Source organism: Ptychodera flava, chromosome 1 (assembly GCF_041260155.1).
Source record: "Ptychodera flava strain L36383 chromosome 1, AS_Pfla_20210202, whole genome shotgun sequence".
Taxonomy (NCBI): domain Eukaryota; kingdom Metazoa; phylum Hemichordata; class Enteropneusta; family Ptychoderidae; genus Ptychodera; species Ptychodera flava.
Window position 1 is genome coordinate 57,674,346 of NC_091928.1, and position 21,641 is coordinate 57,695,986.

At 37.5% G+C, this 21,641-nt stretch overlaps 1 protein-coding gene and 1 long non-coding RNA gene across 2 annotated transcripts; both read right to left on the reverse strand.

Annotated features, from left to right (window-relative positions):
• Window positions 1-611: 611 nt before the first annotated feature.
• Window positions 612-14,890, reverse strand: LOC139143727 (uncharacterized). Its single transcript, XM_070714300.1, has 14 exons — window positions 14,789-14,890; window positions 14,067-14,177; window positions 13,171-13,273; window positions 11,374-11,594; window positions 10,728-10,887; window positions 10,309-10,430; window positions 9,778-10,068; window positions 9,284-9,442; window positions 8,652-8,784; window positions 8,294-8,413; window positions 7,757-7,882; window positions 2,252-2,564; window positions 1,543-1,637; window positions 612-805 (listed from the first exon to the last, which is right to left on the reverse strand). The coding sequence occupies exons 2-13, from the start codon at window positions 14,157-14,159 to the stop codon at window positions 1,568-1,570; spliced, it is 1,911 nt and encodes a 636-aa protein (XP_070570401.1). The 5' UTR covers window positions 14,160-14,177; window positions 14,789-14,890; the 3' UTR covers window positions 612-805; window positions 1,543-1,567.
• A 4,026-nt stretch (window positions 14,891-18,916) lies between these two features.
• LOC139143813 (uncharacterized) lies at window positions 18,917-21,059 on the reverse strand. The gene is made up of 4 exons (XR_011554676.1): window positions 20,914-21,059; window positions 20,140-20,479; window positions 19,538-19,628; window positions 18,917-19,018 (listed from the first exon to the last, which is right to left on the reverse strand). It is a non-coding gene; the product is annotated as an uncharacterized lncRNA (long non-coding RNA).
• Window positions 21,060-21,641: the final 582 nt, after the last annotated feature.

Below are 21,641 nucleotides of genomic sequence, written 5' to 3' on the forward strand. Positions count from 1 at the left end.
TTTCTGTGCAGGTGATGCGCTAAGTGGTTAATTTAGGGAAAGATAAAAGCAATTATAAAATTCCATAACATAAATCTGTTAAAAAACATAGAACAGCTATTTAGTTTCTGAAAGCTTGTAATGCAGATGTAAAATCTGTAAAAGTAGACTTATTTCGTGCTTGCCAGTCTGAGCATTTTTTGATAGAGTTCATTGAGGGGTCAGATATACTGACCATTATATACAGGTTTTGTACCAAAATGGAGCAATTCCATGTGACCACTGACCACATAAGAGAGGTGGCTGTTCTGTAGAGGGCCTTTAACATGTAAAATGCCACGGGACTGCCACAAAGTGACCACTATAGAGAGGTGACCGCTCTGTAAGGGTGACCACTATGACAGGTTTGACTGTACTGCTTGTACTTAAATTTGTAAAAAGTAAGACACCCATACACAGCCGAGGAGCCAAAATATCACTACTTTATTGAAAAGACGAACTTGTTGATCAATACAATACTAAGTATCAATTGACGGATAGTATTGCACATACAAATCAAATCTTCATATACGTCAGGTCAATGAATCCTCATTATTGTGTTTGTATGTAGATATCTTTATGTACATCGTTAACGAAGACGCCACCTGCTATTTCTTTGCAATACTGACCACAGTATTTCCTACAAAAATGAATAAAAAATAATTTGAATAAAAAACGGAACAAATAACGAGTGGAAACTTTCAGCTTCAAGCTGAAATTGCCATAGCCGGAATGACATGAGCTTCCCCAAATTGTCCAAGATAGATGACGTCATCCAAACGGAACCCTGTAAGGAAAGAAAGAGGACCAATGATAAGACGGAAACATCAACGTTCAGAACAGCCTTGCACTTGAAGTAACATCAGTACATTGAAAGTTCCCTCCCGTCAAATAATGTAATGCCATATCACACGTCACATCATATCTAAAGTACAGATACGTATTGAAGCGTTACGCCACATCACATCACATCACATCACATCACATCACATCACATCGCCTCACACCACATCACATCACATCACATCACATCACATCACATCACATCACATCACATCACATCACATCACGTCACGTCACATCACATCACATCACATCACGTCACGTCACGTCACGTCACGTCACATCACATCACGTCACGTCACGTCACGTCACGTCACGTCACATCACATCACATCACATCACATCACATCACATCACATCACATCACGTCACATCACATCACATCACGTCACGTCACGTCACATCACGTCACGCATGGCACGTCACGTCACATCACATCACAGCAAATCACAGCACAGCAAAGCAGCATAGCACGTCACATCAAATCACTTGAAATGGAGAGACGTCACAATGTACTGGACCAGTTGTTTATTACATCACACCACGTAACGTTCAAATAGAGTTACGTCACACGGTTTACCGCGTGGTAACTAGACAAAGCCCACCCATAAAATAAACATGTACCATACGTTACGTGTATTATATTGCCTAGACGACGTCTATTAAGTTTATCTAACTCACCTTGTAGATACACACGTCTGTTCTTTCAGTATTGACAAATGAACCCTTTAGTATCGTCACAATGTTCCGATGTCCATTTGGATTCGTTTTCAGACCTATAGATTGAAACAAATGTGAACTTGAAAATTAAGCGTTTTGCATCTTTGTTACAATTTTCACTGCGGAAGTTGGTACTATTGATACAGCGAACCCATTAACGTTAAAATATGACCAGGATAAATGTGCAAAGATGTTTTATCATTTGATTGACATTTTGTGCATTCATAGAGTCAAAGTTAGAAAATATAGATGTAATTTCAACTATATAAAATGATGAATCGATTGTGACACAACGATTCATTACTTAAAGAGACAGGAACTTTAACTTTTGAAATGTTTTCATGTGTTATGTGTATCAACTGCAGTTATTATTACATAGTATTGAAATGTCATGTATTTGGCTAGATAACACAGCCTATCGCGTGTGACATATCTTTATATATTGGTAAAAAGGAATTCATGATCGGACAGAAATTCACTTGCCACCAATAACAGTGCACACAATATATATATACCAGCAGTGTTGAGCAAGTGACACATTATGTTATATACAGCACAGATAAAATCGATGGTTGAAAGATGGAACAAACACACCGAAAGAGCTTTACTGTACCATTCTGTATACTTCTCAATGTGTAAAAATATAACAGACGATTTCGATCAAACTTACCAAAACTGGGCACAATTTTCGCCGTTGATGGCGGTAGCCTCTTCAGGGCTTGCCCAGTTCTGATAGCAGACATCGTTTCCCTGTGCTGTCATCCAACCTTCACCTTGGATCCTATTGACACCAAACCAGAAATTGCTGACACCATCGACGGAGCTTCCAAGAAGATTAACAAGAGCCATATTTGCAGTCGATGTCTGTATGTCGGCTATTGCCATATTTCTATCGTCACATCTGGTTTTGGCATCATGCCAAGTGAGCGGTTCGCTGTGTAGTGTGTATTTTCGACAAATTCGCAGAATTGTCCCAGTGTCAGCTATGATGGAACAGATCATGTACGTTAATAAATAAACTTCCAGTCAAAAAATTGTACATCAGTGAAAGGCGATGAAAAAGATCCATACTTTGAATAGTTTTGAACACCTTTTCAGCATGTTTTGTTTTGCTCTGACGGTGCATCACAGAAATGAGACCGGTAGACTGAATTTTTAGATAACTTGAAGGGGAAAATGTTATTTTTGAGTTTGAGTGTATGTCCCCTGGCACTGATTTTGTACAGAGGGCAAGTCTGTTTTCTAAAGTGCAGCCGGGTAATAGATTGAAATTTGGGCTGATCATAACCTTCTCAGAGAGGACAAAGTTGTTACGGATGACTTACGGGGATCGTCACTAATAAAAGCTGACACAGTAGAAACGTAATTCCATATTTTTGGCGTCAGTCCCCATTCTCCTCAAAACAAAATTCCTTAATGCAAAATTGGTTTCAGGAAAACTGTGTTATTCATCAAGTATGGAGAATACAACCCTGTCTTTTACGGTCACGTTGTGCGAAATCTACACATGAAATAGATAAACAAACTTTACGTTTACTCTTTTCCATATTGAAAATCGTCCGTTTTTTAGCTCCCATAGCCATATGTATATATGGCAATGGAAGCTATTCTTATAGGCTAGGGAAATGTCTGTATGTATGTATGTCTGTATGTCTGTATGTCTGTACGTCTGTATGTCTGTATGTCTGTATGTCTGTATGTCTGTCCGTCAACATCAAAAACTCCAAAACCGCTGTACATTTCATCTTGATATTTGGTGTGTACATGGATGATGGGCTGTTGATGAGATTTTGTTCAAATGAAGTTGTCATTGCCAAAAATATGCAAATTAAGTGAAAAAATGTAAAAACAGTCAAAATTGAAAAAACTCAATAACCACTGAGCAGATTACATGAAAAATTAGCATGTAAGTACTTGGGCTGACATGAAATGATTGTGCACATGTTGGGTCAGTATCTTGGACTTGCTATTTTCATGAATTTTTTTGTAATTTTCTCCCATTTTTGGTCAAAAAATCTCCTGCTCTGAAACCACAAGTCCGATTGATTTGAAACTTGGTATGGAAGTGCATAGGAGTGACCTTTCCCAATTTGGGCAAATCGTGGTGAAATTTGCATATTTTTAGTTTACACGTCCATAGACTCCCATGTATAAGGCAGATCTCCATAGACTCCCATGTATAAGGCCACGAAAAATAAAAATTTAGTTTCTCATCGTATTCATATTGCAAAAAGGATGCAGTGACACAATTTTTAGTCCCCACAGATGAAGTCCAGTGAGCTTATAGATTGGGTCATGTCCGTCTGTTCGTCCATCCGTAAGTCCATCTGTTCACGCATATATCTCGGATATTTTGACAAAATGTCATGTGACCTTGATGACCTTTGATCTCAAATATACATATTTGTCCATAACTCAGTAACCACAAGTGCTACAGCCTTCATGTATGGTATGATGGGACACCTTATGACGCAACATATTGTACCTCATTAATTATGCACATATCTAATTTTGAGCGAGCCAATAGAGCTAGAGGTCTGATTTTTGGTATATAGGGATAACTTAGCAATACAATTTTTTTTGACAAATGTCACGTGACCTCGGTGACCTTTGACCTCAAATATACATATTTGTCCATAACTCAGTAACCACAAGTGCTACAGCCTTCATGTATGGTATGATGGGACACCTTATGACGCCACATATTGTACCTCATTAATTATGCACATATCTAATTTTGAGCGAGCCAATAGAGCTAGAGGTCTGATTTTTGGTATATAGGGATAACTTAGCAATACAATTTTTTTGACAAAATGTCACGTGACCTGGATGACCTTTGACCTCAAATATACATATTTGTCCATAACTCAGTAACCACAAGTGCGACACCCTTCATGTATGGTATGATGGGACACCTTATGACGCCACATATTGTACCTCATTAATTATGCACATATCTAATTTTGAGCGAGCCAATAGAGCTAGAGGTCTGATTTTTGGTATATAGGGATAACTTAGCAAAACAATTTTTTTGACAAAATGTCACGTGACCTGGATGACCTTTGACCTCAAATATACATATTTGTCCATAACTCAGTAACCACAAGTGCTACACCCTTCATGTATGGTATGATGGGACAGCTTATGACGCCACATATTGTACCTCATTAATTATGCACATATCTAATTTTGAGCGAGCCAATAGAGCTAGAGGTCTGATTTTTGGTATGTAGGGATAACTTAGCAAAACAATTTTTTTGACAAAATGTCACGTGACCTCGGTGACCTTTGACCTCAAATATACATATTTTTCCATAACTCGGTAACCACAAGTGCTACACCCTTCATGTTTGGTATGATTGGACACCTTATGACGCCACATACTGTACCTTAATAATTATGCGCATATCTCATTCTGAGCGAGCCAATAGAGCTGGATGTCTGATTTTTGGTATATAGGGATAACTATAGGAGAGAAATTTTTGACCAAATGTCATGTGACCTCGATGACCTTTTGCCTAAAATATATGTTTATGTCAATAAATAAGTGTTATGTCCTTTGTATTTAGTAGGATTGGAGACCTTACGACAACACACGCTTTACCTCATTAATTATGTACACATCTAATTCTGGGCAAGCGAATAGAGCTAGAGATCTGATTTTTTGGCATATAGGGATTAATTAGCAATATAATTTTTTTTTTTCAAAATGTCATGTGACCTCGATGACCTTTGACCTTGATTATACATATATATGCATATTTCAGTAACCACAAGTTCTATACCCTCCAATTTGTATAGGATATTAGACCTTAAGATGTCACATCTTGTACCTCATTTATAATGCGCATATGTATTTCTTGGCTGGCCAATACTGCTAGAGGTCTGATCTTTTTTCCCGATTTAGAACCATAACTTAGACATGCCACATGTGTTTCAAATTGGGAACAACGACATAGACCTATGTGCCCATAGATCTCAACATATACACTCCAGTGATACTTCTTAATGACCATATTTTCCTGCCCCATCAAGACTAATACTCCTTTTACAAGTGGGGACTATGTCATTGTAAATGACTTGTTGAGTTAATGGTTGTATCACAGTATTCGATATATCTAATTCTGTGTTTTTTCCATTTATATTCTGAATAATTACATTAAACATATTTCACTGTCTCCAGTACATTTCATTTAAGTATTTTCACTTCATGCACTTTATCCCTTTCACACATGTTCAAATATCTGACCAGAGAACAAACACTAATAGTCCAGGATGGGAGCTACAGTGTCATTGACGCTATTTTTCTATAGCAGACTTCAAATTATGTTTTTGTCTTTTTTTGTGTGATTTTCGTCATAGCAGGGCACAACGCGCGAACCGCTAAAAGACAGTGCAGGGATTGCCGATCTAACATGATTTGTCCTGTTCAAATGTATCAAAGAATGTCTTACAGACAAATTGTATTATTTTTGCAACCGTGAACGGGCAGGTTATTGATCGAGGTCATGTCTTGTAGCGATATCATATGCTGCAATCGAAATATCGTGTTCATTATTGTTTGACGGTCTGTTATCTTATTACAGCAGAATCCGCATTGCGAGTTTGACTCATGCAAAACAAATTTGTGCCTTACGCCCCTCCCTCCTCAAAATAACCTAGGCAACCACGTCTCTATAGCGTCAGCTTTTAAGACCGATGGCCCCATATTCGCACAATCTTTTCATGCTGACGTACAATACAAGATGTACATGTCAGGTTATGGTCATTGGCAAATCAGAAAGATGATGTTGTGGTGAAATCTGTACCCACTATCACATGAAGTGGTGAAATCTGTACCCACTATCACATGAAGTGGTGAAATCTGTATCCACTATCACATGAAGTGGTGAAATCTGTACCCACTATCACATGAAGTGGTGAAATCTGTACCCACTATCACATGAAGTGGTAAGATCTGTACCCACTATCACATGAAGTGGTGAAATCTGTACCCACTATCACATGAAGTGGTGAAATCTGTACCCACTATCACATGAAGTGGTGAAATCTGTACCCACTATCACATGAAGTGGTGAAATCTGTACCCACTATCACATGAAGTGTGAAATGTGTACCCACTATCACATGAAGTGGAAGATCTGTACCCACTATCACATGAAGTGGTGAGATCTGTACCCACTATCACATGAAGTGGTAAGATCTGTACCCACTATCACATGAAGTGGTGAAATCTGTACCCACTATCACATGAAGTGTTGAAATGTTACCCGCTATCACATGAAGTTTTGAAATCTGTACCCACTATCACATGTACCCACTATCACATGAAGTGGTAAGATCTGTACCCACTATCACATGAAGTGGTAAGATCTGTACCCACTATCACATGAAGTGGTAAGATCTGTACCCACTATCACATGAAGTGGTGAAATTTGTACCCACTATCACATGAAGTGGTGAAATCTGTACCCACCAGCACATGAAGTGGTAAGATCTGTACCCACTATCACATGAAGTGGTGAAATTTGTACCCACTATCACATGTACCCACTATCACATGAAGTGGTAAGATCTGTACCCACTACCACATGAAGTGGTGAAATTTGTACCCACTATCACATGAAGTGGTGAAATTTGTACCCACTATCACATGAAGTGGTGAAATTTGTACCCACTATCACATGTACCCACTATCACATGAAGTGGTAAGATCTGTACCCACTATCACATGAAGTGGTAAGATCTGTACCCACTATCACATGAAGTGGTAAGATCTGTACCCACTATCACATGAAGTGGTGAAATTTGTACCCACTATCACATGAAGTGGTGAAATCTGTACCCACTATCACATGAAGTGGTAAGATCTGTACCCACTATCACATGAAGTGGTGAAATTTGTACCCACTATCACATGTACCCACTATCACATGAAGTGGTAAGATCTGTACCCACTATCACATGAAGTGGTAAGATCTGTACCCACTATCACATGAAGTGGTAAGATCTGTACCCACTATCACATGAAGTGGTGAAATTTGTACCCACTATCACATGAAGTGGTGAAATCTGTACCCACTATCACATGAAGTGGTGAAATCTGTACCCACTATCACATGAAGTGGTGAAATCTGTACCCACTACTACATGAAGTGGTGAAATCTGTACCCACTGTCACATGTTGTTCCATCTTCATTTAGTTCATATCCCTGTGTACAGTCACAGATTCTCTGCGCTTGTCCAATATTTATACAGACTTGCTCACATCCACCATTATTAACAGCGCATGCGTCAATGCCTACGTTTACAAGGAAAGGACACATATGGGTAAGCTTGCTGATGTTGCCATTCAAACACCGGTGTAAATATAATATACATCACAGTGTCCTCTCTCTATTGTTTTACTTATCACAATACATAACTTTGTACATGCGTCTATCTTTTCCGTTCGTCCTCGTTCGTCTGGGATTTTCATCTTTTGATCATTTATATTCAGTGTTAAATTTGTTGTCGAAGAGTGGCAACATGTGTTTTCCCGGGATGATTAGCAATTCTGAATTTCTAAAGATCTATTTTAACATGGACCATTCGCCTTTGGCTATTCGCTTAGCATTAGACATAAACAAAACAAAGTAGAGTAGGGTAGGAAAATGGCTTGGATCATCTTGATGACTAAATTAGTCATGATAAGTAAAGTAAAACTGATTACTTATACAATCGTTGCCAATTGATTCATAGCCTTCTTCACATGAACATATCGGTAAACCTTCGGCATCGATCGTGCATATCTGCTCGCAGTTGCCATTACCGAACGAACAGTAATTGATTTCTGTGACAACAACGAAGAAAGAATAAAGGATTACAAAAGGTATCAGGATTCAAGAGTTGAATTATATCTAGACGTAATGAGTTATTTCAGAATAGAAAGATTTTAATAAAGAAATGCTAAGTTTCAAAAATAGTTGTAAATTTTCGCGGATTTCGTTAAATTGTTTTGTTGTGTTAAATGGCCTATTTCGGGTTTTATGAAGGCTCATTAATTCATCACTATGGACGGTCTTGTTTACCTAGTTCGCAGACTTTAGCCAGCCAACGTCCAGGAACATCAATATTGGAACCGTCATCTACATGTCTTATCTGAATAGTTTGTGAGTCTGGATGGGAAAACGCCCTCATTGCGTCTCCAGCATCGAAGCCAAACTGCAGAAATAATGCACATTACAGATTGATATAAAACCCTACGAGAGTACATTTTCCTGGGTTTCACCGTTATTTTTATCTGAAACCGTATTTCCGGGGTTCAGTTTGTAAAACGGACCGTCCCCGCAAGTTGAAACTTAAATTACATTTGCACTCTTCATTTCAGAAAACTAAAGGTGTAAAAGGTAAGCTTGGCTATTATGGAAAAAGTCATGTTACAGCAAAAGTTTTGTAACAACATTTGTCAGGCTAATAATATCTATAGAAGTCACGTCTCTAGCGAAATATCTCACGATTTTGACATCAAGAAAACGCTGATCTGGTCATGAAAAGGAGTATTTGAAAACAGAGTTCTGGTAACCTGCTATGCTCATTCCTGATATACTAAACCATATGGTACTCTCTTTTGTTACATAGTGCTTTTTAGTATGACGTTTAAGCTAGTATGCAGCGCCACCAGAGTTACTTGCTTCACTTACAATTATGAGACTATTCTCACCTGTGCTTCATAGCCGCTATCACTTAGTCCTGTGTGAGGATCAATATCGTTACCGAGTTCAGTGTCGGCCGAAGTTGTCCAAAGGATCTCGTGGAAGTTGAAGATGACATAGCCGCAGCCGCTGCTGTCCGTTATCAGAACAACTTGGAAAGTGTTACGCTTTATAAAACAAGAAAAATGTTTACGAAGTTAACTTTACTGCTTAATTGGAGGGAATCGTCCGAAGTGCGCACGAAGGTCGTATGGGAGCCACAAGAAAAATGTAAGCACTGTACCAAAGGTAGGTTTGCGATTGATGAAAGTTAAAACTTAAAACTTAAATGTTGCGACTATTTCGACGTAATGCGCCTAGATATCCTGCATAAAAATTGTTTGTGAACACTCTTACCACCGCTGACCCTATTTTCCAAAATATACACATATGCATATATGATAGGTGCCATTGAAACAAAAGATATGGTGGACAATGTCGATGGTAATGAACTCTGACCTACCACACTCTGTCCTATCCAGGAGGTAGCAAAGAATGCAACATCGTACCAAGTTATCACCAAAGCTGAGCTTGCTTCAAAGCTGTCATCAAAAACATCTGAAATGACGTCACTGATCTCAGCAAGTAGCGCAGTGTCGGCAGTCACGCGGTACAATATCTTACCACCACTTCGTAGATCTACATCAGCCCAGTATGGTCCTATTACTGGGTTACCAACGTACGGCAGTGGGAACGGCATTGAACTGTAACTTGGTTCCGGTGCGTTGAATGATAACAACCCGTTGGTATTAATCTGCAATTTGGATTTGAACAAAAATACCTCGAATCATGTTTTTGTCGTAAAGTTAATGGTACCCTTTGTCTGCATTGAACCAATCAACCACATAACTTTTAGGTGAGGATATCTATTTATTACAGATACAATCACGACATAGAATTAGATATTGGAACGATGATGTACTTGATACCATAATGAATAATTTTGAGTGGAAAAGTATCTTTCTAAAATCAAACATGTAAATACAGTACATACCCACAATCCATTGTAATTTACGCCAAAATATTTGGAGGGGAAGTCAACATATTCACTACCGTCATCCAACGTTGGAACCTCGTTATCACCTTCGGAGATCCCAAAGTTGAACATGATTTCGTCTGATTAAAAGCAAAACAACTTGAGATAAATGTTTTAGGAAAACATTGCCCAACATATATTTAGTCGGCGTTGCGGGAAATGCAGTTCACTAGCCAAGTTTCAACATACCTACATGATATCAGAAAATAGTCATCACTCATGAGAATTACTCTTGAAAAGTAAGCATTATACCAGTAAGTGTGGTATTTTTTCATTCTTTCTTGAATGTTTATTTGCTTTTGAATTATCCTGGACCGCTAAGGACGACAAGGAATATGCGTATCTTTTGTTTGTCATCAATTTTGAATCTCACATACCAGACGGCTTTGGCAGAATATTGTAAGTTAGAGAGAAACCATCTCTAACCGTATCCCCGTCGCTATGGAAATGAACTTCGACCTGATTTCCGAATGAAGTCCATTTTCTGTAGTCGAACTTTCCGCAGTATCTGGTACTCGCAACACCAACGTCTTCGAGCTTGGATAGAAAGACAACACTCAATGTTAAAACAGACAAAGTGTAAATGGGATTTTTCCGTAATAATGCACTGAGAATGGATGGCCCCTTTTCATAGATGAGGTAACGACAATGGCAGACAGTTTACGTTTGTTTGCATCTATAATAAGCAAAATAGACATGAAAATACAGGGTATTTATTATCTAGTTAGAGGTAATTAAAATTCAATCCATAATCCAACAGGCGAACGTCCATTTACAGGATGAAGTGCCCACAACCCACCACCCCATGGAGCAATAACTTATGCATAAATAAATTGCCTTCAAGTTGCTCAAGGACACAGCACCGCTCTTGAGTCTCCAACTCACTGTCCTTCGATAATGGAAATATGTCAACATGCAAATGAACACGTCAAGAAGGTCATGTTTCCTCTTTACACGACAGCATGCCGCAATTTTTCCAAGGCGTACATCGTCTTAAGTGTTTTAATTATCGTGAAAACCTACCTCCAAGTAATCTTTGTAACATCTTATCCCGGCAGGGTGATCAGGATCACCATCGGTCGTATAGCCGTTGAAATCGATGAATAGATCGTCGATGACTATCTCAATTATACTACCCACTGCAGCTTGCACTGTCACTGTGCAGTCCTCGTTATTGTCATAGTCATCCGGGTAGTTTGGTGAGGTGATCGTTCCCATACCTGCCGTCAACGTCTGACCACACACTGTGAACATTAGGGAACGGTTCGGAATGAATTCTGACAAGGACTGCACTATGCGTACCGAAAACTTTAATTCATAAGATCATCAACACTGCCTCATTCAAACTTTCTACAGTTTTGTAACGTATCCTATTTTTTGGAATCTGATTACGATTAGAAGTTTACGAATGCAGCTGAAACAGGGTGACCCCCCTATTCCAAATTTCGAAAACAGATGGACCCCCCGCACGCGACAACTGTAAAACAAAAGGTGGACATAAATTATATATATATATATATATATATATATATATATATATATATATATATATATATATATATATATATATATTTACATATATTTATATTTTAACAGTCATTCTGTGTTTTAATGAAATTGTCGACATGTCAGTTGTAAGATAGGAATTTCAAAGCTTTAATCGGAAAGTTTGAATACAGTACATTGTAAAGAGCTGTGAATGTATTTCACACTTTCTATGCTTAACCAGATGTCCTGAACTGTTGTACAGAAATGGATGTCAATCATTAATATCAAAGAGGAAAAAGCAGTAAATCAAAAACTTTGATGGGTGTTAAGACTTGCCAGCCATCCAATTAAACTCCTGAGTAGCCATAGAGAGGCATTTTAGCCAAATCTGATGTGTGCAGTGTCTGAGATGACCTTTTCTTGTAACATTGAAACCATAAAAGCACAGCTAATAATGACAAAAACTGCCTTTTTAACTGTTATTTTAGTCATGAAAAAGCATCATTCTACAGAAAACCTGAGACACAAAGGAAAACAGTTGCATCAATGAAAACGAAAGATATCTTGTCATTTTTCTATCTCTAAAATAAGACACTGCATCAAATATATATTGTGAAATATTTGTGCATGTTGCTTTCTCATACTGAATTCTCATAGAGAGAACAGAAAAGTATCAGGAATTTGTCATGCTTTTCATATGAAATGCAGATTTCATAACGGTACACTTTCACTTAGCAAACATCAAGATATTTCTGGCATATATGTCTGATTTATTAATTTTAAAGTATGGCGCCCGAAGGGCGCGGAGAAAAATATGAAACATCCTGATATCTCTAATATAATCTCTAATATATCTTGTATATTAAAGTCATGCTCAGGAAGGGCGTGCTGAAAAATGTCTGATATATTAAAGTAATGAGCTCGAAGAGCACGCTGAAAAATATTAAACATACAGATATATCTGACATACGTATGCCTGATATGTTTAAGTTGGGCGTGCTGAAAAGTATGTCTGATTATAAAGTTACGCGCCCGAAGGGCGCGCCGAAAAATGCAACTGAATGATGAAATTTGTGGCTGACATTTTAGGCTATGAGGGGTTTGTGTCGAAATTCAAAAACAGACTGACCCCCTATTGGGCATTTCAAAAACATGGTGACCCCCCCCCCCCCTATCACCAAAGTCAAAAACTGGGTGACCCCCCCATGAATCACTCCCAGGCGAAGAAACTGACCAGTCCCTAAATCAAAGGTTTTACACACAAGCTGCGAACTATCTCACGTACAATGTTACTATAACATATGATTGTTTGTTAACAATTCATCTGCTTACTGTCTCTGCGATTTCTTAGCCTACTTGGTATTTCTCTCTTTGCCAGTACCGCGTCATCATCATCTTCACGTCCTGGTTCGTTAGGAACAACAGGTAAAGATTTCTGGAAAGAAGATAATTTACAAATTCGGACTGTACAGCATACGCAAGACTGATTTTTCAGGGACCTGCATTTTTAAAACCTTATGTGATACTGTATAATACAATTTTGTTTTAAAATTGCCAATTTAAACAAGAAAATAAGAGATATGAAAGTTCGACGATTGTATACTGCAGCAGGGAAAATGAATCTACGTCTAGTACATAGAAACAGTTTAACGGGAACAGCTGGAGAACATAGATAGATAGATAGATAGATAGATAGATAGTTAGATAGATAGATAGATAGATAGATAGATAGATAGATAGATAGATAGATAGATAGATAGATAGATAGATAGATAGAGTGATTGATTGATTGATTGATAGATAGATAGATAGATAGATAGATAGATAGATAGATAGATAGATAGATAGATAGATAGATAGATAGATAGATAGATAGATAGATAGATAGATAGATAGATAGATAGATAGATAGATAGATAGATAGATAGATAGATAGATAGATAGATAGATAGATAGATAGATTGATTGATTGATTGATTGATTGATTGATTGATTGATTGATTGATTGATTGATTGATTGATTGATTGATTGATTGATTGATAGAGTGATTGATTGATTGATTGATAGATAGATGGATTGACGGACAGACAGACAGACAAACAAACAAACAAACAAACAGACAGAAAGACAGACAGACAGCGAACAGATGTGCATACTTAAGTATAGTCAGGGAGTTGGAAAGATTGGCAGAGGTACTCATGAATGTCTTGTATCTAAATGGAAATACCTGACGAGCCGGTATTAGTGATCTCGCCTGTTCGATCGTCAACAGAAAGATAAAGAAATGAATTCCCCAGTGTTTCATTATAATAGCCAACATGATTTCTTCTTTCACGTTCTGGAGGGAGGAGGTTTAGAAGATGTATTTTAGACACCGAATTGTGTCTCGCATATATGTATTGCTAACAACACAAGTCACATGTAGAATCTTATGTTTGATTGGGTAGGAAGTATTGCATTCAATCAAGTTACGTGTGATGTAAAATGAACGATATGATGAGACGCATGCGAAAAGGTTTTGATACACATCATAAACGAACCAGAACAAAAAATTCTATTGTCGTATGATCATAAGTACGTAATGACTTAAATTCGCACTACTGGCGGAACATCTATGTAGCATACATTGCAAGCGGTACGCTTAGATGATATGAAAACGACAAGTCGTACTCATAAAGTGTCAAGAAAAAATATAAATATTATTTCTACAATAAACTATTTCAATGTACAGAATAGAAAATGGGGAGTACGCACCTTTCTTGTAATAAAATGACTGTGCTACAGCTTTATCGAACCACTTTGTGGACACAAATATTATGTAAGAATGCTAAATAGTGGTGAAAGAAAGAGTTTCACCCTTACATTGTATTGGCAGTATCCTTCAAAACTTTGATGTTTAGGTTGTATTCTTCAAGATTTGGAATGTTAACACTAATCAACTCTGCTTACCTTCGACTTTCAGTATGTGTCGTCTCAAAAGGGGTTCAGAAGAAATCCATCTGCAGTGACTGTGTTCCACGATATTGAGAGATGTTATTCTGCATTAGCGCTAGCTTATATACAAATTGGCATTTGAATCTTAGGTGCAGTATTAGACTATGCCTCGTTCGGTCTGACACGCAAATGTAGAGGCGAGACTATTATTCTCTTTAAATTCGTCATGACGATGAATTGTCTGGATGGTGCACGGCACGACATCAGCTAATACCTACAGCCTGATCATTTTCAAAGAAGGTGAATTTCCATTACATGGTTCCTTGCACTGCGGTGAAAGATTTACTTCATGTGGGTTCCCTAAATAATGAAGCAACATGTTTCCATTTCAGTGTCTCTTTGTTTCTTGTGTTGCTTCCTATAATTAACTTCTATGAAATGCCGACAACACCATGTTTATATTTTTAGAACACGCCGCATAGCAAGTTAAAATGGTGGCCAAGCCTAACCCACGTGTCGAATGCTATCCGAAGTAGTTTACCAATATTCTATACTTGCAGTTCTGTGGATGATACGTTTAGCCATTCAGGTTGAAGTTTAATATCATGAAAGCGAAATAGATGCTCTTGGTGGTTAAAGGCCAATACTTGAGGGTGCGATATCAAATGACTTTGAGTAGATTCTATGTCAACAATGTTACATACTGGTGCCACATCATTGTGACACAATCGTGACTCCAACCCTTCTTTGATGTCGAACAGCATGTGACGTGCTTATAGACGTTCTACAATTATCGACAGGGTATCAGTACTTAGAGAGGGTCGCGCTGGAGTAACCCGATATTCATCAGTAATCTCCCAATTACGAAAATTGCATGTGCCAAGTACAGAATATTGATGAGTCATTATATTGTAAGGTTCCCGGGAGGCTTTAACCTCAAGATAGGGTAAGAGCCAGCAACTTCGAATTCCAAGGAAAACGTCATTTTTGTGCTCAAAATAAACATGTCAGTCTAAATTGAAGCTTAGATATCATTATGAAATCCAATAAAACTGCTGGATAGTATCTCGTTTAAGTAAGACTTAGGGTTTGCCAAGGGTACTGAATACAGTCCTGTTAATTCGTAATGTCCAAAAAAGATGTCGAATAACGTTACTGCACAATATTGTTCTGTTTGCACAACGTATATCTGGATATGTTGGTAGATATAGTCGCTTTGAAATTTGTATTACGTCATAATAAATAACATTTTACAACGTAACTGAGAATGCCATTGAAACATACTGGAGTAAATTTTGTAAATTGATATTGTTAATCCTTTGGAAAATCATCGTTATGCCAAGTTCCAAGAATCAAGGGATCGTCTGAATTTTTGATAAGTTATTCTCTTAGTTGGAAGGAACAACTTTGTCAAAGACAAAATATCTCTGTTTTTATCACCATGGTTATTATGTGTTTAGCTATTCATCCAGAAAACACACATTTTTTACTGTTTGGATAACATCAGAGAGAGAGAGAGAGAGAGAGAGAGAGAGAGAGAGAGAGAGAGAGAGAGAGAGAGAGAGAGAGAGAGAGAGCGTGTAGAAGCACCAACATGAACGTTATATGTGATGCCATCCGAGGTGAAACTTAAGGTAGATCGCGCGTCGGGGGGAAATATTCGGACTCTAAAACTTTTACAATTCCTTCCTTATCTACCTCCTGTGGGGGTTCATTTTAAAGCTCTTGGAAAAAGAAAAATTTAAACGTCTCAGTTTTTCGAACATCCAAAATTTGATTTTTCCCATTGAGTTAACACTGGGATAGCGACCATTTTGAATTTCAAAAATCACAAAATGTTGGGTAATTTGTTTCTCTGGTTCAAAAATTTGAACGGTGCCCCCTGATATTCATTTATGATTTGGTAAGAGAATGATTGAAAGTTTCGTTTAGGAAAGTTTGAGTCTTTCACTTTAGAGGTGCATACTGCTTATACATAATCCTTGACCGACGAACGTCGTCAGCAGTAATTGTTTATTATTGCCAGAAGTAGTTCAGGCTTTGGACTGATGTCATCGCTGATAAATTCATTAACCTAATCAGAGCTATTGTAAGACGTAGTAAGTGTCATGGTAAGACGATTTGCAAGGAGGGTTAATTTGCATAAAAATTGCATTTCACGGAAATGAAAGTGTGGTTACGTCCAATCTATAACATTGATTTACTGTTCACTTGGCCGTGTCTGTCAGTCTTCTGATATTCTGAAAGAATTTTAAAGTGATCCCGCAAGTCCATAGAGAAGGCTTTAAGAATATTGTAAAGAGAGTGTCATTTTGTGGAAAGTTTTTGAATTGCATTTGGTGAAAAGACACAGTCAGTGCACACATATTTCTCTGAGTCATGTCCAATGAAATGTAAAGTTTACATCGTTTCTAGATCCTCATGAAACCAACGAAAAAAATTATATGTAATTGTGTGTGGCGTATCTGCTTGGCATATAAATTCCAAACTGTCATTGTAGATGGATCGTACAAAAGTAACAAAACACGCCATTCGTCTTACAGAAAGTTCTCTCTCGATATTTTGTTGTCATTTCTTATAAAAAAGACGAGTTATTTTTCGTACACATGTCTACTCAATCGACGTTTTTGTTGCATTGTTCTTTACACGTAAATAAAGTATTTTGCTTTTTAAAGTGAATCATAACTGTATTTTACAATCTTACGATGAGTTTACGCCAAGAGCGCTATAATGATAACGAGTCTGAAAAGTTAATGTACACTTCAGAGTGACGTCATTCTTCTTTGTATATCCATACTGTGGTCTGTTCACATTGCTTTTGTTTTTTATTTGACTTGAAAGTTATTTTAGGGTAGCACGACTCGCGTTAACGAGATAACATAGGAAACCAAGAAATGGACCAATGTTCCATTATACGATGATGAGCTCCGCGTTGAAGCTTTCATAGCGAAAAACAATCGTTAATATTACATGTAATGCGATATCAAACATTAATATATTAGTTTATACTTCATATTGTTAGTAGTTAGTAGTTGTAATTTTACAATTAACTACACTCAGTTCTAACTTCACTTATCGAAAGTAGAATTACCGCTTACCAAGAGAACAGTGACTACAACTTTTCAAATATGTTTTTTCGCAGTTTATAGCAGCAGAATATTTTCTATAGGGTGCAAGTCACTGGCCATTCGAACTAAGTCATTCATCGGCGTTATTTGATCTCTGCGACTAACCTTATGAGTCAAAGGCCAAATGCTTGGAATCCTCAACTTTTCGTGCTTTTCACGTTTATAGAAATTCTATAAATATACGGGGTATGTTTTGTGTTGGACTTCAGAAAACATTATTTTTGCAAAAGCTGCTAAAATCAAGACTGCCATGGCAACATCTAATGGCATGGACACAATGGCATGAAAAGTTGAGGATACAAAGCATTCTGTCTTTGACTCAAATGTCGTTCCTCAGCCTTCAATTTCTCTATTTGATAGAACTATGTCTGAGCCTGATTCGACATTTCCTGGCTCTATTTTCAATATTGAAAAGAGTGTGATGAGCAGTCTTCGAACATAGATGCATGTTGCGCGGCGTGGATAATTATAACCTAGCTAGGGTGTTTTAGCTGTAAACACACTAATCTCTGCCACAGACGACATTTACACCCACTTTTTGGCTGTTGCGCGTTTTGCAAAATATACATTTTCTGTCTTTTAGATAAATGGAAAATACACCAGTTTCGATATCGATCCTCGATTCCGTGAACAATTGCAAAACGCTCTAGGTTTCATGGATGTGAATCGATGGTTCATAATGGATGCCCCAACGGTTGTCAGCTTTAAAGACGCGAATGTCAAAGTTAAAGAAGATTAGGGTATTATTTTTCCTAGTGCAGTTGGGTACGAGCAGGATTGAAATAAATCCTAGTTTTGAATATTTAAATTTGTCGGCAGCAGAGATTGGTTGGAGCGCACGGTCAACGACTAAGAGACTCCCCAGCTTGGTTAGAATTAACCACGCCACACCGCCATTTAATTTCTTGGTGGAGATTGTGTGGTGAGCTCAGTGAACTGACAACGAACATCCACGCATAAGAAAAAATGACATACTTTGCTATTTTAAGCATGATCTATTTATTTATAAGGCATTGCAAGTAAGTGAGAATAACATCGGCAATTTAATTCAATAAAGCATTTAAGTGTCAATTTTCTGCGACTTTTGAAATGAAGATATTGTATGAAGATATTGTATCTGTGGAAAGAACAGACAGTAAAATTTTCATCAGTAACGGTCAGTGACTTTATTAAAATCTAACGTCGTTCATTCGTTGAGCAAGTGACGCATTACATGCCTTAGATTTGCATTCATGAAGCAGTTGGCATTATATTGACTCAATATGACGATAATGTTTACGATTGATGGGTGAAATTGGAATTATGACTATTTTGTTAATTTTTGTAATCCGTCTTCAAGGGAAATAGCGGGGCCATAAGCACTGTACAATGAAGTGGAGTTTTACATATAAACGATTTAAATTAGATTATAGCACAGTCCCTCCAGCCTGCGGTTATAATTATGTTATCTTCATACACTAACACCGCCTCTCCTTGTCTCGCAATATTGTTAAAAGCTCTTCAAATCAACGTTGGGTGTGTATATTAAGTTTACTGCAAAAAGTCTGGGCAACTGTTGTATTATATGACTGACATTTAATTTTAATGTTGGTCCATATCTAGTACTTAGTTAACGTGTGAACTTTGAGATCCTTACCAATGATTAACATATGCAGACAAATCCATTCTTTTCTGTACAGCCAGCACTGGTCCAGTCATCATTTCGTGTCCCCCATCTTCTAGGGCTCCTAAAAGATAGAATTAGAGGTTTCAATACCAATGTTATAGATTCCGATGGACAGAAGAAAATGAATAAATATAGCAAGTGATTGAAACGAAAATAAAAAGATGGTCGATAGTTACTCAAAAAGTATAAAAATCTTTCAATGTTCATCATAGCACGATTGGAACTAATTTGGGATAATTGGATGGTAATGTCGATTTTATCTGCAAATGTAAGCTCATCTGCTTTTCTTTTTAAGTTACATACTTGTTTTCGTGAGTAATTTGTAATATTACAACATTCAGCTCTAGGGCACCTAACACTTTTGAGAAATTTGAAAACTATGAAGATCCAATAATCCCAAATTAGTTCCAATCGTGTTTAATTCAGATTATAATGGCTCTGAAGTTAACCTAACTTACTTGTTCCTAAATGGATCAATAGAGAACTGGCTTTGTAAAATCTGTTCATGATAGTTACTCTCCTTATAAGTGAATTTACTCTTACGCATAACCTTAGCTAGTTTCGCATCTTACCAAATCAGTCCACAGCAACCGTTGCGCATCTCTGGTTCTCCGTTGCCCCAATTTTCGTAGCACATCTGAGCAGAACGGTTCGGCACACCCAAGTACCGCCATTCATTCTGATCTCCATCGTATTTTGCTCCAAACCAATACTTCTTACAGGTGAATCTATAGCCAGTGTTACGGATGTATGACACTATCGCATTGTTGGTTGCTTGATCGGGAATCTCTGCCAAGTAACCTTCAGGCTGCAGACTTAAACAATGATTCTTTGCTTCCATCCATGTTTTAGAGCACGAGAAAATAAGATATCGTCGGCATGGCCTTACAATAGGTCCAATCGGACAAGGTACTGCACAAATATCGAACAGAAGAAACAAAGAAATCAAACACATGTAGATAGTAACTTTGTTGAAGCAGAGCTTCTTTGTATCAAAGAGTTCACCAACAAACTTCTGCTATTTTCAGTACAAACAACAAAACTATGGTGTATTGACAACCATCATTACATGCATTTGGCATGTGTATCCTTCGTTCAATGTGTTTTCGGTCACATTTATGCCTTGTCCAACTTATTTTTAATAAAGAGTGTATCCAAAAGAATACAAGAACGTCCATTATCATCGACCGAAAACATGGCAATGACTTGCCCTATTATGGCTTCTTCTGCAGTTACGTCATTTATCAGAATTACTACGTCACTGCACGTACAAAGCTCGAGCTCATCCACATTTTGTTCAAGCGTTCGGGAAAAAATCGTATTTTTAGAAAAAAATGAACACTTACAAACTTTGACTTTAAACGAACACATAGCCTCATTTCCAGCACCGTCGGTGGCAGTACATGTCACCGTGGTCTCGCCGACCATGAACACTGAGCCAGACTCGTGCGTGCACTGGTATGTAACAACATTAGAATCATCGCTGACAATCGGTGCCGGGTAAGACACTGGTTCTCGTGAATTGCATTTTTTGTCGTCGACCTTTATATTGGCAGGGCACTCAATTTCAGGCGGAGTCACTTGAAACGGATGTTTCAAAGAGAAGCAAGCATGAAGAATTGAAATTAGTAAAACTTTAATTCACCTACACGAAGGACTCATGTGTGGATTGGTGGGTCACAACATTAAAATCGTAGTTAACATTAAGGAGAAGAACCCTCTTGCACGCTAATTTTTAACTTTACTGTGACTCCTTACTTTTTCCGTTTACCCCATGTAATCCCTTTGTTATATAATAATACAATAATAATTCATTTCACCATCACACGGAAGATGGTAAGCACACACTTAATCAAACTTCTTATGTTGTAGTGAAAGGCCGTTAAAATTAGATTCTGTTTACGATTTGGTTTTCAAGTTATCATTTCCACTGTTACTTTTGAGCTAATGAAAAGAAATATGCACGATCAAGATATATATTCAATTGAATCAATGTAAATATCATTAACTTACCGTCAACTTAAAAGGGAGGAAATGAGAGCAATAAGAAAGACCAATTAACAAAAGGTACGTA